The following is a 17,550-nucleotide window of genomic DNA, read 5'->3' as shown; positions in this document are numbered from 1 at the left end:
TGAAACATCCCCCCCAATGTGTCGGGCCCCTCACAGATAATATACTTACCCCGCTCCTGGAGCCCGCACTGCCACTGCTGCTTCTCCCTGCACACAGATGAAAACATCCGGTGTCGGGGGGAGCAGCCAGAGGCAGGCAGGGACTGAGACGAGCCTCCCTAGCATCGCGGAGCAGCCAGAGGCAGGCAGGGACGAGGATAAGCCTCCCTAGCATCGCGGAGCAGCCAATGGCAGGCGGGGATGGGGACGAACCTCCCTAGCATCGCGGAGCAGCCAATGGCAGGCGGGGACAAGGCTCCCTAGCATCGTGGAGCAGCCAATGGCAGGCGGGGATGGGGAGGAACCTCCCTAGCATCGCGGAGCAGCCAATGGCAGGCGGGGATGGGGACGAACCTCCCTAGCATCGTGGAGCAGCCAATGGCAGGCGGGGATGGGGACGAACCTCCCTAGCATCGCGGAGCAGCCAATGGCAGGCGGGGACAAGGCTCCCTAGCATCATGGAGCAGCCAATGGCAGGCGGGGATGGGGAGGAACCTCCCTAGCATCGCGGAGCAGCCAATGGCAGGCGGGGATGGGGACGAACCTCCCTAGCATCGTGGAGCAGCCAATGGCAGGCGGGGATGGGGACTAACCTCCCTAGCATCGCAGAGCAGCCAATGGCAGGCGGGGACGGGGACGAGCCTCCCTAGCATCGCGGAGCAGCCAATGGCAGGCGGGGATGGGGACGACCCTCCCTAGCATCGCGGAGCAGCCAATGGCAGGCGGGGACGAGCCTCCCTAGCATCGCGGAGCAGCCAATGGCAGGCGGGGACGAGCCTCCCTAGCATCGCGGGTGATGCTAGGGAGGCTCGTCCCCATCCCTGCCTGCCATTGGCTGCTCCCCCTCCCACCCAACACAGGATGCTTTCAACTGTTTGTAGGGAGAAGCGGCGCCGGGAGCGGGGTAAGTATATTACCTGTGAGGGGCCCGGCACATGGAAGGCATGTTTCAGAAATCGAATAACCCCTTTAACTTAAAGGCTATGTACACCTTCGGAGGCATTATTTTGTATGATTGCATGTTACTCATTTTGGCTAAAAATCATTTTTCAATTGGCTTTTATTAAAAATATTGAGCTGTTCGGTCACAAAGGGTTAACTGTTTTTCTAGCTGTGTGACTGATACTTTCACTTTCACTTTGTGCCATCTAACAACCCTTATCTCTAAACACTTATTTAAGGGTACTTTCACACTAGCGTTTTTCTTTTCCAGCACTGAGTTCCGTCAAAAGGGCTCAATGCCAGAAAATAACTGATCAGGCATATTCCCATGCATTCTGAATGGAGAGTAATCCGTTCAGGATGCATCAGGATGTCTTCAGTTCAATCATTTTGACTGATCAGGGAAAAGATAAAACCGCAGCATGCTACGTTTTTTTTTCCGGCGACAAAAACTGAAGACTTGCCTGAATGCCGGCATTTTTTTCCCCATAGGAATGTGCCTGATCCGGCATTCAAAATACCGGAATGCCGGATCCGTCCTTCCGGTCTGCGCATGCGGTGAAAAAAATTAATGCTGGATACGTTTTGCCGGATGACACCGGAAAGACGGATCCGGCTTTTCAATGTATTTTTATGACTGAGCAGGCATTTTTAAGACTGATCAGGATCCTGATCAGTCTTACAAACGCCATCAGTTGGCATACCTTTGGCCGGATCCAGCAGGCAGTTCCGGCGATGGAACTGCCTGCCGGATCACTCTGCTGCAAGTGTGAAAGTAGCCTAAGCCACATTCTTATCAGTAAGATAAGAGCTGAGCTATAACGAGTGTTTATAATGTCAGAGAGCAGAGATAAGGAGCCCATCAGCCCCTTGTCTGACGGAAAAGAGAGAAAATCCAAAGGGTGTAAGTAGAGCATCTCAGCTCTGTACAAAAAAAAGGATTCCATATTTTTAATAAAGACCAATTTAAAAAACTATATTTTTAGCTCAAAATGAGTACAATGCAGTAATAAAAAAAATTGCCCCCAAAGGTGTACATAGCCTTTACGAATAAAAGTTGGAGTGACTTTTGTCACTCCTGTTAGCATGTGTTTCTCCTGACCCCTTTTATTCGTTAACCCTCCATTCACTGCTCAAATGCATCTTCCGTGAAGATGGGCTGCCTGCTCACTGAAGGAACAGATTACATGGAAGTGTATTAGAGGTGAGGAGGAAGAGAAGGGACGGTCTTCTGGAGACAGAGAGGCTGACACATAGACTGCTGCTGCTTTGTAAGTGATTTACATGTAAGCTGCTTAGCTCTGCTGAATAATGGCCTCTATTAATGCGGTTTTGGCCTCATGTGACAGCCGCCCTGTGTGAACGCAGACTGAGAAACAAAGGAAAGGAAGAATGGAGGGAGGGGAAAGTACTTAGCTTTGTGCCCATTCATTGGACATCCTCTTTGGGTCTGGGGAGTAGATCTCCTAGAGAAACCATAGATACTGCACATATTACTCCTTACCTTCTCCTAGTTATGTCACCGAACTGACTGAGAAAATAAAAGTGAAATCCACCGAGCAAGCAGAGTTAGAAGATGATTCATCAGAGTTCAAGAGATTTTTCCCGTCCTTCGTATGGTGTGTTCGAGATTTCAACCTTAAGCTGAAAATAGATGGGAAGGACATCACCGAGGACGAGTATCTGAAAGATTCCTTGAAGCTGAAGAAAGGTACAAACCTTACTCTGAAAATGTTCATTCTGATGAAACCAAATCCTGCGGATTGCTATTGGAACCAGTCGACACTGCGCTGACAGACACTCCCCTAATAGTAATGCCGTCTGTTGCACTGCATTTTGGAATACTTTACTGTAGTGCCCTAGAGCATAGGTACTTTCTAATATGGATGCTTGGGGACATCCACAACTATCAACTCCCTACTTTATTACACTTAAAGAGGTTGTCCGCTTTTTTATATTGATGTCCTAGGATAGGTCATCAATATCAGATCGGCAGGAGTCTGACTCCCAGCACTCACACTGATCAGCTGTTTGAAGAGAAGGTCACGCTTAACGCTAACTCAGCTTTCTCTTCATTGTTTACCTGCTTGTTGTCACAACCTCCATGGTGAGAAGGTGTCATTACAAGAAGCCGTCCCAATCACTTCTATGGGACGGCTTCCTCCTATTCTATTCAAACAGCTGATCGGCGGAGTGGACGCGGATCCAGTGCAAGGAGTCCTCAATAGAAAAAGGATAGGTCATCAATAGAAAAAAGCGGACAACCCCTTTAAGGGTTAAAGTGTGATTTATGTTGTTGTCTATAACTATACTGTTTTATATTGTTGAACTGCATTTTATGTTTATTGGTTTATTGTTATATATCCTGTTCATTTGCATTGGTATTACACTGTATTTACACTGCAGTGTGGAAAGGGTTAATTCACAGCCAGCTAAGGCTAGTTTCACACTAACGTTAAAATCTTCTGGCAGGCTAATTCAGCAGAGTAACAGCCTATGGGAGTCCATTGTATCCAGCATAGCCAAAAAGGAGCAAAGCACTGCCAGGCCCCATTGACTATAATGAAATCTGTCCTGTTTCCGGCATTAGTGGCGGCATTCAGCCGGATGAAAAACGCGATGCTTGCGTATTTATTTTTCCGGCTGAATGCCACAAACAGGCCAGATCCCTGCTGGGTCCCAATATACTCAATGGGCTCCGGCGGGGAAAGGCAGCATCCGGCTATGCTGATACAATGAAGTCGGGCGGGCTACTGCTCTGCTGGAACAGCCTGCCGGAAGATTATAACGCTAGTGTGAAACCTAATACTGAGAGACTTTGGAAATTTCCAGTCTGTACACTGAGAAGCTAGTAATTTCCCACAGTTACTATACATATTTATGCAGAGATGACTTTTGGAGGGAAAAAACAGAAACATTGAACTTTTGACTGCCTGTTTTAACTCTGTAAGGCTACTTTCACACTGGCGTTTTGGCTTTCCGTTTGTGAGATCCGTTCAGGGCTCAGCGGTCCAAAACAGATCAGTTTTGCCCTAATGCATTCTGAATGGAAAAGGATCCGTTCAGAATGCATCAGTTTGGCTCTGATCCGTCTCCATTCCGCTTTGGAGACGGACACCAAAACGCTGCTTGCAGCGTTTTGGTGTCTGTCTAATGAAACTGAGCCAAACGGATCCGTCCCCATTGACTTGCATTGTGTGTCATGACGGATCAGTTTTCACTGACACAATCTGGCACAATAGAAAACGGATCCGTCCCCCATTGACTTTCAATGGAGTTCATGACGGATCCGTCTTGGCAATGTTAAAGATAATACAAACGGATCCGTTCTGAACGGATGCAGACGGTTGTATTATCTGAACGGATCCGTCTGTGCAGATCAATGACAGATCCGCAATAAACGCGAGTGTGAAAGTAGCCTTAGAAGCATGTTTATGTCTGGAAACTACATTCCCATTGACTTGTATTGAGGCACCATACAAGTCCATGGCAGCCGTGAACTGCAACATTGTATCTGTTTAGGCTGTAATTCTCCAGCTTCATCCCTCCCACCAGGAGGTTTCAGATCAGTTACAAACTAGAGCATTCAGAACCCCTAGAGGTCTGCAGAGAGGTATCAGTGATAGGAAAGACTCTGACAGACTGTACACCTAGAGGTGGATACTGAGACAGGGATACTTTGACACAGATCTTGGGTCACCATGTTTTGGCCAGGGTATAAATCTTCTAAGAGAGAGAGGGACAGCTAGCTCAGGCCTTTCTTCAGCACAGAACCTTCTGCTGTCCGGGAGGAGAGTGGAAAAGCCAGCCCAGTGCCTCGTCTGTATAATTTTGCAGTTGAGTTCCTCCAGTAAGAAGCATACTGGTTCACTGCAGACCCTGACTCTCTGGACCTATTTCTCATTGGGGTGCACCATGCTTTACCATCCCCTCTGGAGAGTAGAATCATTTGGTGATTAGTGTTGATCAGGCACCAAAGTGCTCGGGTGCTCTGGCCGAACACATCGGGAAGCTCGGGTGCTCTACCGAGCACCCGAGTATAATGGAAGTCAATGGGAGAACCCGAGCACTAAACCAGGCACCCCCTGCTCTGAAGAGGGGAGGGTGTCTGGTTCATAGTTACATAGTTAATACGGCTGAAAAAAGACAAACGTCCATCAAGTTCAACCAAGGGATAGGTGGGGACGCGAATCCCAGAAGGAAGTGAGACTCAGATTTCTACACGTTTTCATAAGCATTTATATTTTTTACTTTTAAGAATTTGTCTAAACCCTTTTTGAAACTGTCCACCGCTCCTGCTGTGACGACGTCCTGAGGAAGTCTATTCCACAGATTCACTGTTCTTACAGTAAAGAAGCTTTGACGTTTCTGGAGACTGAACTTCTTCTTCTCCAGTCGGAGGCAGCGCCCCCTTGTCTTTTGAGCACATTTTACATGGAACAGCTTTTTGCTGTATTTTTTGTATGACCCATTTATATATTTGTATAGGTTAATCATGTCCCCCTTAGACGTCTCTTCTAAAGACTAAATAAATTCAATTCTTTTAATCTTTCTTCATTACTAAGACCCTCCATGCCTCTTATCAGTTTAGTCGCTCTTCTCTGTACTCTCTTCAGCTCCAGGGCATCCTTTCTATGGACTGGTGCCCAGAACTGAACTGCGTATTCCAGATGAGGCCGCACCAACACTTTGTGAAGTGGTAATATTACATCCCTGCCCCGCGAGTCCTGCCTCGTTTAATGCATGACAATATCCTGGTGGCCTTAGAAGCAGCTGATTGACATTGTATACTATAATTTAATCTACCATCCACAAGGACACCCAAATCCTTCTCTATAAGTGATTCTCCCAGTGTCACATCACCTAGGACATATGAAGCACGGATATTATTACTACCAAGATGCAGAACTTTACATTTGTCCACATTGAACCTCATTTGCCAAGTTGATGCCCAATCACTCAGAGTGTCCCAGTCAGCTTGTAGTTTATGGACATCTTCCATAGACTGCACAGTACTACACAGCTTAGTGTCATCTGCAAAAATAGAAATGGTGCTATTAATCCCGTCCTCGATATTATTAATAAATATAGTAAATAATAAAGGGCCCAGCACTGAACCTTGGGGTCACCACTTATAACCCGGGACCATTCCGAATAGGAATCAATGACCACAACTCTCTGGACACGGTCCTTCAGCCAGTTCTCAATCCAATTACAGACTATACTTTCCAAGCCAATAGACCTTACTTTACCTATTAAGCATCTATGAGGGACAGGATCAAAAGCCTTTGACAAATCCAGAAACACTACATCCACAGCCGCCCCTCTGTCCAGGCTTCTACTTACCTCACTACATCCACAGCCGCCCCTCTGTCCAGGCTCCTACTCACATCACTACATACACATCCGTGCCTCTGTCCAGGGTACTACTCACATCACTACATCCATAGCCACCCCTCTGTCCAGGCTACTACTCACCTCACTACATCCATAGCCACCCCTCTGTCCAGGCTACTACTCACCTCACTACATCCATAGCCACCCCTCTGTCCAGGCTTCTACTTACCTCACTACATCCACAGCCAACCCTATGTCCAGGCTTCTACTTACCTCCCTACATCCACAGCCGCCCCTCTGTCCAGGCTACTACTCACCTCACTACACCCACAGCTACCCCTCTGTCTAGACTACTACTTACCTCACTACATCCACAGCCGCCCCTCTGTCTAGGCTACTACTTACCTCACTACATCCACAGCCGCCCCTCTGTCCAGGCTTCTACTTACCTCACTATATCCACAGACGCCCCTCTGTCTAGGCTACTACTTATCTCACTACATCTACAGCCGCCCCTCTGTCCAGGCTTCTACTCACCTCACTACATCCACAGCCGCCCCTCTGTCCAGCCTTCTACTGACCTCACTACATCCACAGCCGCCCCTCTGTCCAGGCTACTACTCACCTCACTACATCCACAGCCGCCCCTCTGTCCAGGCTTCTACTCACATCACTACATCCACAGCCGCCCCTCTGTCCGGGCTACTACTGACCTCACTACATCCACAGCCGCCCCTCTGTCCAGGCTTCTACTCACATCACTACATCCACAGCCGCCCCTCTGTCCAGCCTTCTACTGACCTCACTACATCCACAGCCGCCCCTCTGTCCAGGCTTCTACTCACATCACTACATCCACAGCCGCCCCTCTGTCCAGCCTTCTACTCACCTCACTACATCCACAGCCGCCCCTCTGTCCAGCCTTCTACTGACCTCACTACATCCACAGCCGCCCCTCTGTCCAGGCTTCTACTCACATCACTACATCCATAGCCGCCCCTCTGTCCAGGCTACTACTCACCTCACTACATCCACAGCCGCCCCTCTGTCCAGGCTTCTACTTACCTCACTACATCCACAGCCAACCCTCTGTCCAGGCTACTACTGACCTCACTACATCCACAGCCGCCCCTCTGTCTAGGCTACTACTTACCTCACTACATCCACAGCCGCCCCTCTGTCCAGGCTACTACTCACCTCCTCATAAAATCAAATCAGGTTAGTCTGACAACTTCTGTCCTTGGTAAACCCATGCTGGTTATCACTTATGATATTATTTACAGTCACATACTCCTGTATATAGTCCCTTAAGATTCCTTCAAACATTTTTCCCACAACAGAAGTTAAACTAACTGGTCTATAATTGCCTGCGGAGGACCTAGATCCTTTTTTGAATATGGGCACCACGTTTGCTTTGCACCAATCACTTGACCCTGTACCAGTACCTAGAGAATCCTTAAAAATTATAAATAGGGGCACAACAATGACTGAACTGAGCTCTTTAAGCACTCTTGGGTGTAATCCTTCTGGACCTGGAGCCTTGTTTACATTTACCTTATTTAACTTATCTTGGACCATATCTACAGTTAGCCAATTGAGTATATCACTGGAAGTACTAACAGCCCCAGCACCACAGATATCAGCTCCTTTCTCTTTTGTTTATACAGAGCTAAAAAACCTATTTAGGAACTCTGCCTTTTCCTTATCTTCAGTGACTACCCCCCCTTTACCATTATTTAGGGGACATACCTGCTCAGACCTAGGTTTTTTAGCATTTATATATTGAAGAAACTTTTTGGGATTTGTTTTGTTTTCTTTTGCTACCTGCTGTTCGTTTTGTATCTTTGCTAATTTTATCTCCTTTTTGCAGAATTTATTAAGCCATTTGTAATCTTTAAACGCTCCAGCTGACCCCTCAGATTTGTATTTTTTAAATGCCCTCTTTTTGTCTTTTATTGACCCTTTTACGGTAGCTGTAAGCCATGAGGGGGGGGTTTAATTTTAGCCGTTTATACTTGTTACCTAAAGGGATACTTTTTTGTGTAATTACTCAATGTGGATTTGAAGCTCTCCCATTTATCCTCAGTATTATTATGTGACAGCAGCTGCTCCCAGTCTATGCCCTGAAATGCTGCCCTCAACCCGGGGAAATTAGCCTTTTTGAAATTCAGTGTCTTTGCTCTGCCTGACAGAGTTTGCTTCTTATAGTTTAGGGGGAATATAATTATATTGTGGTCACTATTACCTAGTGTTTCTCGAACAGTAACATTTCCAACAAGTTCTGCATCATTAGAAATTACCAGATCCAACAGAGCATTGTCCCTAGTGGGGGCTTCTACAGACTGGCCCATAAAGTGGTCCTGCAGCAAGTTGAGGAATCTTCTTCCCTTTGCAGTTGAGGCGGAACCATGACCCCAGTCCAGGCTCGGACTGGCCCACAGGGGTACAGGGGAATCCCCCGGTGGGCCCCTGAGCAAGGTGGGCCCCTAGTCTCCCACCCCCTGCACAAGTGGCACATAACACAGTAGACTTACTGCACTACATACATATATTTAGTGTACAGCACCTCCACCAGACTATGTTCATATAAAAAACTTGTTAGAGTATTTATTATATTTGAATGTATCCATATGGTGGGCCCCCAAAATAAATGTTACTGGTGGGCCCTAGGAACCCCAGTCCGACACTTTCCCAGTCAATGTGTGGGAAGTTAAAATCTCCCATTATGACCACTGTACCCGCCTGTGCAGCCGCTCTATTTGGTTATACAGTTGCATTTCTATCTCCTCTGTGATGTTAGGGGGTCTTTAGATTACACCAAGTATTATTTTTTCAGTGTTTATATCCCTTTGAACTTCCACCCATAAGGTTTCCACATCCTCACCCACAATTGCCTCTTTCACATGTGTCTTCAGATCACTCCTCAGCCACACCAACGACATCTATGTGTTCTTCTATACCACAGCCTCAGGCTCCCTCATTTTGCTAGCTAGACTTCTGGCATTTGTGAAAATACATTTTAAATTACTATTACCTGTAAAGTGATTATCCGGGATTTTTTGGTTATCTTGGTTAATTTTTGTATGTAACAGGTTCTTGTTACCAGCAGTTCTATTTTTTATAAATGTATAGTTATTCCCACTCTTCTCCCTACTTTCCTCACTAACCCCGCCCCCCAACTAAATCCCCACTTTCCCCTCCTATATCCCACTCTCTACCTACACTATCTACCCCCTTATTAGTATGACCCCCCCCCCAAGATCATAGTTTAAAAGCTCCTCCAGCCATCTAACCATTTTTCCCCCCAGGTCAGTTGCACCGTCCCCATTGAGGTGCTGCCCGTCCGTACTGTAGAGCCTGTAACCGACCGCGAAGTCGGCCCAGTTCTCCATGAACCCAAACCCTTCCTTCCTGCACCAGCTTCTGAGCCACTTATTTAACTCCTTAAGCTCCCGTTGTCTCTCTGGTGACGCTGGTGGCACTGGTAGTATTTCTGAAAATACTACCTTGGAGGTCCTGGACTTGAGCTTCTCACCTAGCTCCCTAAAATCATTTTTAAGGACCTTCCATCTCCCACTGACTTTGTCATTGGTGCCAATGTGTACCTTGACCGCCGGGTCTTCCCCAGCCCCACCCAGCAATCTGTCAATCCGATCCGCAATATGCCGAACCCTAGCACCCGGCAGACAACACACTGTTCGGCATTCAGGGTCTCAGCAACAGATGGTCCAGTCTGTCTGCCTAATAATAGAGTCCCCTACCACCAGCATCTGTCTGACCTTTGCTGCACTCCTTTTCCCATCCTTCCTGCAGCAGTCATCCTCCTGGTTGCTAGGAGAAACGACCTGATGCAGTGTTGCTGGCCCTGGGCTTTAATCCCTAATATCAGCCACACAGGCATATTTACTAGGGCGTGCCAGCTCAGGACTAGCCTCCCTGGCACTTTTCCCTCTACCCCTCCCTGGTTCATAGGAAAAGGTCAGAAATTGATGGAAACACCACCGAAATGGTTCAGGAACAGCATGAAGAGGATGTCTGGATGCATCTTGGACTCCCAGGTCGCTGCTGGGAACCATGTTGTCCGAGTTGTACGCCACAATAATACGCATAAAACCGGGGAAAAAAAATCTATTTTAGAGGAAAAATTGTTAGGAAACATTCTTTCCTGTATATTTACTTGTATATAAAGTGCAAGTGCTGCCAAAAATTACAAGCAAGAGGCACGGCTGAAATCTGATTGGCTGTTGTTGCCTTGCCCCTTTTTTTTCCTAATTGTGAACCACCCAGAGAGGGTGGGTCAAGTTATTAAAGCAGAAGATTCCAAGAAAGGCAGCAGGCGCGTGGCAATTACCCACTCCCGAATCGGAGAGGTAGAGACGATAAATAACAATACAGCACTCCTAAGCCACCCTATTATTGGAATAAGTACACTTTCCATTAACGAGGATCTATTGGAGGGCAAGTTTGGTGCCAGCAACCAACTTGCTCCCGGCCTGCACAACGTTCACCCGGTGTGCCATCATGATGAGGATTGTGTTGACCAGACTCTTGGCTACTGAGACTGGACTTGTAGGTGAAGGCATGCTGCCGCATTGTTGACTCTAGATAACTTTTAGGCGATCGCACGTCCCCCTGACGGCGACGATCCATTTGGATGTCTGCCCTATCAATTTTGGAGCAATTTTTCAACAAGGACCTTCTGGTATAGCACCGTTTTGCTTGTCCTCTCCAAAAGAGGAATAAGAGATGAGAAGTTCTCTTTGTAGCGGGGGTCGAGAAGGGTGAACAACCAGTAATCCGTGTAGTCTAAAATGCGTATAACGCATTAGTCATGGGAAAGGCAGCCTAACATGAAGTCAGCTATGTGTGCCAGAGTACCAACAGGCAAGACTTCGCTGTCGTCATCAGAAGGTGAGCTGACCCTGTAAAAGATTTTAGGTGAGGGCCTGCAGGTGACCTGACCCTGTAAAACATTATATGCGAGGGCCTGCAGGTGACCTGACCCTGTAAAACATTATATGCAAGGGCCTGCAGTTGAGCTGACCCTGTAAAACATTATATGCGAGGGCCTGCATGTGAGCTGACCCTGTAAAACATTATATGTGAGGCCTGCAGGTGAGCTGACCCTGTAAAACATTATATGCGAGGGCCTGCAGGTGAGCTGACCCTGTAAAACATTATATGCGAGGGCCTACAGGTGAGCTGACCCTGTAAAACATTATATGCGAGGGCCTGCAGGTGAGCTGACCCTGTAAAACATTATATGCGAGGGCCTGCAGTTGAGCTGACCCTGTAAAACATTATATGTAAGGGGCCTGCAGGTGAGCTGACCCTGTAAAACATTATATGTGAGGGCCTGCAGTTGAGCTGACCCTGTAAAACATTATATGCGAGGGCCTGCAGGTGAGCTGACTCTCTAAAACATTATATGTGAGGGCCTGCAGGTGAGCTGACCCTGTAAAACATTATATGTGATGGCCTGCAGTTGAGCTGACCCTGTAAAACATTATATGCGAGGGCCTGCAGGTGAGCTGACTCTCTAAAACATTATATGCGAGGGCCTACAGGTTAGCTGACCCTCTAAAAGATTGTAGGTGAGGGCCTGCAGTTGAGCTGACCCTGTAAAACATTATACGCGAATGCCTGCTGGTGAGCTGACCCTCTAAAACATTATATGCGAGGGCCTGCAGGTGAGCTGACCCTGTAAAACATTATACGCGAGGGCCTGCAGTTGAGCTGACCCTGTAAAACATATGTGAGGGCCTGCAGGTGCGCTGACCCAGTAAAAAAATACATGCGAGGGCATAATATGTGACGAATAAACATGTTGATATGATGGAAGAGGAGGAGAAGGATGAGAAAAGGAAGATTTAACCATATACCTTTTTTGTGGTGAAAGGGGTGTATGGGAAGACAGTGTATTCAGTACATTAAACAACACATGTAAAGTGCCTTTGTTCATCCGCTTTCCTCTGGTGGAGTCAAGAAGTCTGGGGCAATCCAGGTCTTGTTCATTTTTATAAGAGTCAACCCGTCAGCATTTTTAGTTGACAGGCGGATACGCTTATCTGTTATAATGCCACCAGCAGCACTAAATACCCACTCAGACAAAACACTGGCGGCAGGGCAGGCCAGCACCTCCAAGGCGTAGAGCGCCAGTTCGTGCCACGTGTTCAGCTTGGACACCCAGTAGTTGTAAGGCACTTAAGGATCATTGAGGACGCAGACACGGTCTGCTACGTACTCCTTCACCATCTTCCAAAACTTTTCCCTCCTTGTGACACTAGGCTGCGCATCAGGGTGAGGTTTCTGGCGGGGTGTCATAAAACTGCCCCAGGCCTTGGAGAGTGTTGCCCTGCCTCTGTAGGAACTGCTGTGTGTTCCCCTTGTCTCCCCTCCTTGGTTGGCCAAGGAAGTACGGACTCTGCCGCCAGCGTTGTCAGATGGAAATTTTTGGAGCAATTTTTCAACAAGGATCTTCTGGTATTGCACCATTTTGCTCGTCCTCTCCACCGCAAGGAATGAGAGATGAGAAGTTCTCTTTGTAGCGGGGGTCGAGAAGGGTGAACACCCAGTAATCCATGTTGTCTAAAATGCGTATAACGCGCGGATCGCGGGAAAGGCAGCCTAACATGAAGTCAGCCATTTGTGCCAGAGTACCAACAGGCAAGACTTTGTTGTCGTCATCAGGAGGATCATTCTCAATCTCCTCATCCTCTTCCTCCTCTTCTGCACACCCACGCTGAACAGATGGAATTAATCTTCCATGGGTACTATCCTCTGTAGCGGAGGCAACCGTCTCCTGCTCCTCCTCCTCTTCATCGTCCAATTCAGGCTGAGAAGACGAACTGAGCGTGGTCTGGCTATCACCCTGTGTAATGTCTTCCCCCATTTCCACATGCAAAGCGTCATCCTTAATTGTGAATTTGGAGTAAGGGCCTGATGATCTGACCATCTAAAACATTAGGGGCGAGGGCCTGCTGCCGCATTTGTGACTCTAGATAACCTCTGGGCTATTGCACGGCCCCGTGACAGCGACGATCCATTCGGATGTCTGCCCTATCAACTTGCGATGTTCTTTTCTGCGCCTACCATGGTGATCACGGGTAACGGGCAATCAGGGTTCGATGCCGGAGAGGGAGCCTGAGAAAGGGATTCCACATCCAAGGGAGGTCAATGGCTGAAATCTGATTGGCTGTTGTTGCCTTGCCCCTTTTTTTTCCTAATTGTGAACCACCCAGAGAGGGTGGGTCAAGTTATTAAAGCAGAAGATTCCAAGAAAGGCAGCAGGCGCGCGGCAATTACCCACTCCCGAGTCGGGGAGGTAGAGACGATAAATAACAATACAGCACTCCTAAGCCACCCTATTATTGGAATAAGTACACTTTCCATTAACGAGGATCTATTGGAGGGCAAGTTTGGTGCCAGCAGCCAACTTGCTCCCGGCCTGCACAACGTTCACCCGGTGTGCCATCATGATGAGGATTGTGTTGACCAGACTCTTGGCTACTGAGACTGGACTTGTAGGTGAGGGCCTGCTGCCGCTTTGTTGACTCTAGATAACTTTTAGGCGATCGCATGTCCCTGTGACGGCGACGATCCATTTGGATGTCTGCCCTATCAATTTTGGAGCAATTTTTCAACAAGGACCTTCTGGTATAGCACCGTTTTGCTTGTCCTCTCCAAAAGAGGAATAAGAGATGAGAAGTTCTCTTTGTAGCGTGGGTCGAGAAGGGTGAACAACCAGTAATCCGTGTTGTCTACAATGCGTATAACGCATTAGTCATGGGAAAGGCAGCCTAACATGAAGTCAGCTATGTGTGCAAGAGTACCAACAGGCAAGACTTCGCTGTCGTCATCAGAAGGTGAGCTGACCCTGTAAAACATTATATGCGAGGGCCTGCAGTTGAGCTGACCCTGTAAAACATTATATGCGAGGGCCTGCAGTTGAGCTGACCCTGTAAAACATTATATGCGAGGGCCTGCAGTTGAGCTGACCCTGTAAAACATTATATGCGAGGGCCTACAGGTGAGCTGACCCTGTAAAACATTATATGCGAGGGCCTGCAGGTGAGCTGACCCTGTAAAACATTATATGCGAGGGCCTGCAGGTGAGCTGACCCTGTCAAACATTATATGCGAGGGACTACAGGTGAGCTGACCCTGTAAAACATTATATGCGAGGGCCTGCAGGTGAGCTGACCCTGTAAAACATTATATGCGAGGGCCTGCAGTTGAGCTGACCCTGTAAAACATTATATGTGAGGGCCTGCAGGTGAGCTGACCCTGTAAAACATTATATGTGAGGGCCTGCAGTTGAGCTGACCCTGTAAAACATTATATGCGAGGGCCTGCAGGTGAGCTGACTATCTAAAACATTATATGTGAGGGCCTGCAGGTGAGCTGACCTCCTTGTGACACATTACATGCGAGGGCATAATATGTGACGAATAAACATGTTGATATGATGGAAGAGGAGGAGAAGGATGAGAAAAGGAAGATTTAACCATATACCTTTTTTGTGGTGAAAGGGGTGTATGGGAAGACAGTGTATTCAGTACATTAAACAACACATGTAAAGTGCCTTTGTTCATCCGCTTTCCTCTGGTGGAGTCAAGAAGTCAGGGGAAATCCAGGTCTTGTTCATTTTTATAAGAGTCAACCCGTCAGCATTTTTAGTTGACAGGCGGATACGCTTATCTGTTATAATGCCACCAGCAGCACTAAATACCCGCTCAGACAAAACACTGGCGGCAGGGCAGACCAGCACCTCCAAGGCGTAGAGCGCCAGTTCGTGCCACGTGTTCAGCTTGGACACCCAGTAGTTGTAAGGCACTTAAGGATCACTGAGGACGCAGACACGGTCTGCTACGTACTCCTTCACCATCTTCCAAAACTTTTCCCTCCTTGTGACACTAGGCTGCGCATCAGGGTGAGGTTTCTGGCGGGGTGTCATAAAACTGCCCCAGGCCTTGGAGAGTGTTGCCCTGCCTCTGTAGGAACTGCTGTGTGTTCCCCTTGTCTCCCCTCCTCGGTTGGCCAAGGAATTACGGAAATTTTTGGAGCAATTTTTCAACAAGGACCTTCTGGTATTGCACCATTTTGCTCGTCCTCTCCACCGCAAGGAATGAGAGATGAGAAGTTCTCTTTGTAGCGGGGGTCGAGAAGGGTGAACACCCAGTAATCCATGTTGTCTAAAATGCATATAACGCGCGGATCGCGGGAAAGGCAGCCTAACATGAAGTCAGCCATTTGTGCCAGAGTACCAACAGGCAAGACTTTGTTGTCGTCATCAGGAGGATCACTCTCAATCTCCTCATCCTCTTCCTCCTTTTCTGCACACCCACGATGAACAGATGGAATTAATCTTCCATGGGTACTATCCTCTGTAGCGGAGGCAACCGTCTCCTGCTCCTCCTCCTCTTCATCGTCCAATTCACGCTGAGAAGACGAACTGAGCGTGGTCTGGCTATCACCCTGTGTAATGTCTTCCCCCATTTCCACATGCAAAGCGTCGTCCTTAATTGTGAGCAGCGAGCGTTTAATTAGATACAGAAGTGGGATGGTTACGCTGATAATAAATAGCATTAACGCCGCTCACCATCTGTGTTGATTCCTCAAAGTTTCTTGAAACCTCACAGAGGTCAGACATACATGCCCACTCCTCGCTTGTGAAGAGCGGAAGCTGATTGGAAAGGCGACGACCATGTTGCAGCTGGTATTCCACTACTGCCCTCTTCTGCTCACAAAGCCTGGCCAACATGTGGATCGTGGAGTTCCAGCGCATGCTCAAGTCGCACAACAGCCGGTGAGCTGGCAATTTCCAGCACTTCTGCAGCGTTCACAGACCGGCTGAAGATGTCGATGACTTATGACTCATTCTGGTCTCTTATCCCCTGCAATAGCTCTGCGGCGGTGTGCTGTTTGTCCCCTAAGCAGATCAGCTTCAGCACGGCCTGTTGACGCTTCTCCACTGCAGTGCTACACTGCTTCCAGCTACAAGCTGATAGCTGACTGGTGCTGCACACGGATAATTCAGAGGTGGAAGTGGTGGAGGAGAAGTGGGGGTTGGAGCCACTAACATAGGTGCTGGCGGAAACACTGATGGAATTAGGGCCTGCAATCCTCTGCGTCGGTAGCACCTGTGCCATCCCAGGGTACGACTCGCTCCCGGCCTCCACAATGTTCACCTAGTGTGCAGTCATGGAAATGTAGCGTGCCTGGCCACAAGCACTTGTCCATGTGTCCATGGTTAAGTGGACCTTCCCAGTAACTGCGTTGGTCAGGGCACGTGTGACGTTTCGGGACACATGTTGGTGTAAGTCGGGCATGGCACACCTCGAACAATAGTGGACGGCTGGGGACAGAGTACCACGGGATGGCCGCCGACATCAGGCTGCGGAAGGCCTCAGTGTCCACAAGCCTAAATGGCAACATTTACAGGGCCAGCTATTTTAAAAGGTGCGTATTTAGTGCTATGGCCTGTGGGTGGGTTCTGGGTATTTGTGCTTGCGTTTAAATGCCTGGGGTAAGGACATTTGGACACTGTGCTGGGACACAGAAGTGGATGTGGTCACTGATGGTGCTTGCGAAGGTCCAGGTGCAGGGCAGGAGGCATCCTCACCTGCGCCTTCGACAGGAGATTGGCCAGCATGTACCATAGGGGAAGAGGAAGCAGTGGTGTGACCCGCAGACACTGATTGTGGACCCAGGAGTTCGTCCCACTTATCATGGTGCTTGGATGCCATGTGGCGGATCATGCTGGTGGTGGTGAGGTTGCTAGTGTTCACACCCTGGCTCATTTTGGTGTGGCACAGGTTGCAAACTACTATTCTTTTGTCGTCCTCACTTTCCTCAAAAAAACTCCATACTGCGGAACACCTACCCCTTGGCAAGGGAGATTTACGCAAGGGGGTGCGCCGTGGAACAGTTGCGGGCCTGTTTGGTGTGGCCCACCTTCTCCCTTTTGCCACCCCACTGCCTCTTCCAGTCTGTTGCGGTGCTGCAGATCCCTCCCCCTCTGTACTGCTGTCCTCGCTCTGCTTTCCACTTTCCCAGGTTGGGTCAGTGACCTCATCGTCCACCACCTCCTCTTTCACTTCCTCACTCTGATCATCCTCTTGATTTGTTGACCTAACCACAACCTCAGTGATTGACAACTGTGTCTCATCCTCTTCATCAACCTCTTGAGACAGTAATTGCGGTTGACTCATTGGCAACTATGTCTCATCA

The 17,550-nt window shown here is 48.3% G+C and overlaps 1 protein-coding gene across 1 annotated transcript in view; it reads left to right on the top strand.

Annotated features, from left to right (window-relative positions):
- The window catches only part of LOC120991073 (guanylate-binding protein 4-like), a 74,728-nt gene that overhangs the window by 11,893 nt on the left and 45,285 nt on the right, over positions 1 to 17,550 (top strand). Inside the window, exon 5 of the mRNA XM_040419966.1 lies at positions 2,496 to 2,692. Within this exon, the coding sequence (XP_040275900.1) occupies positions 2,496 to 2,692 (197 nt within the window). The remainder of the gene's footprint in view (positions 1 to 2,495; positions 2,693 to 17,550) is intronic.

This window comes from Bufo bufo, chromosome 1 (genome assembly GCF_905171765.1).
Source record: "Bufo bufo chromosome 1, aBufBuf1.1, whole genome shotgun sequence".
NCBI lineage: Eukaryota > Metazoa > Chordata > Amphibia > Anura > Bufonidae > Bufo > Bufo bufo.
Note: the sequence above shows the minus strand (reverse complement) of the source record. Positions and strands in the feature narration are given on the sequence as shown.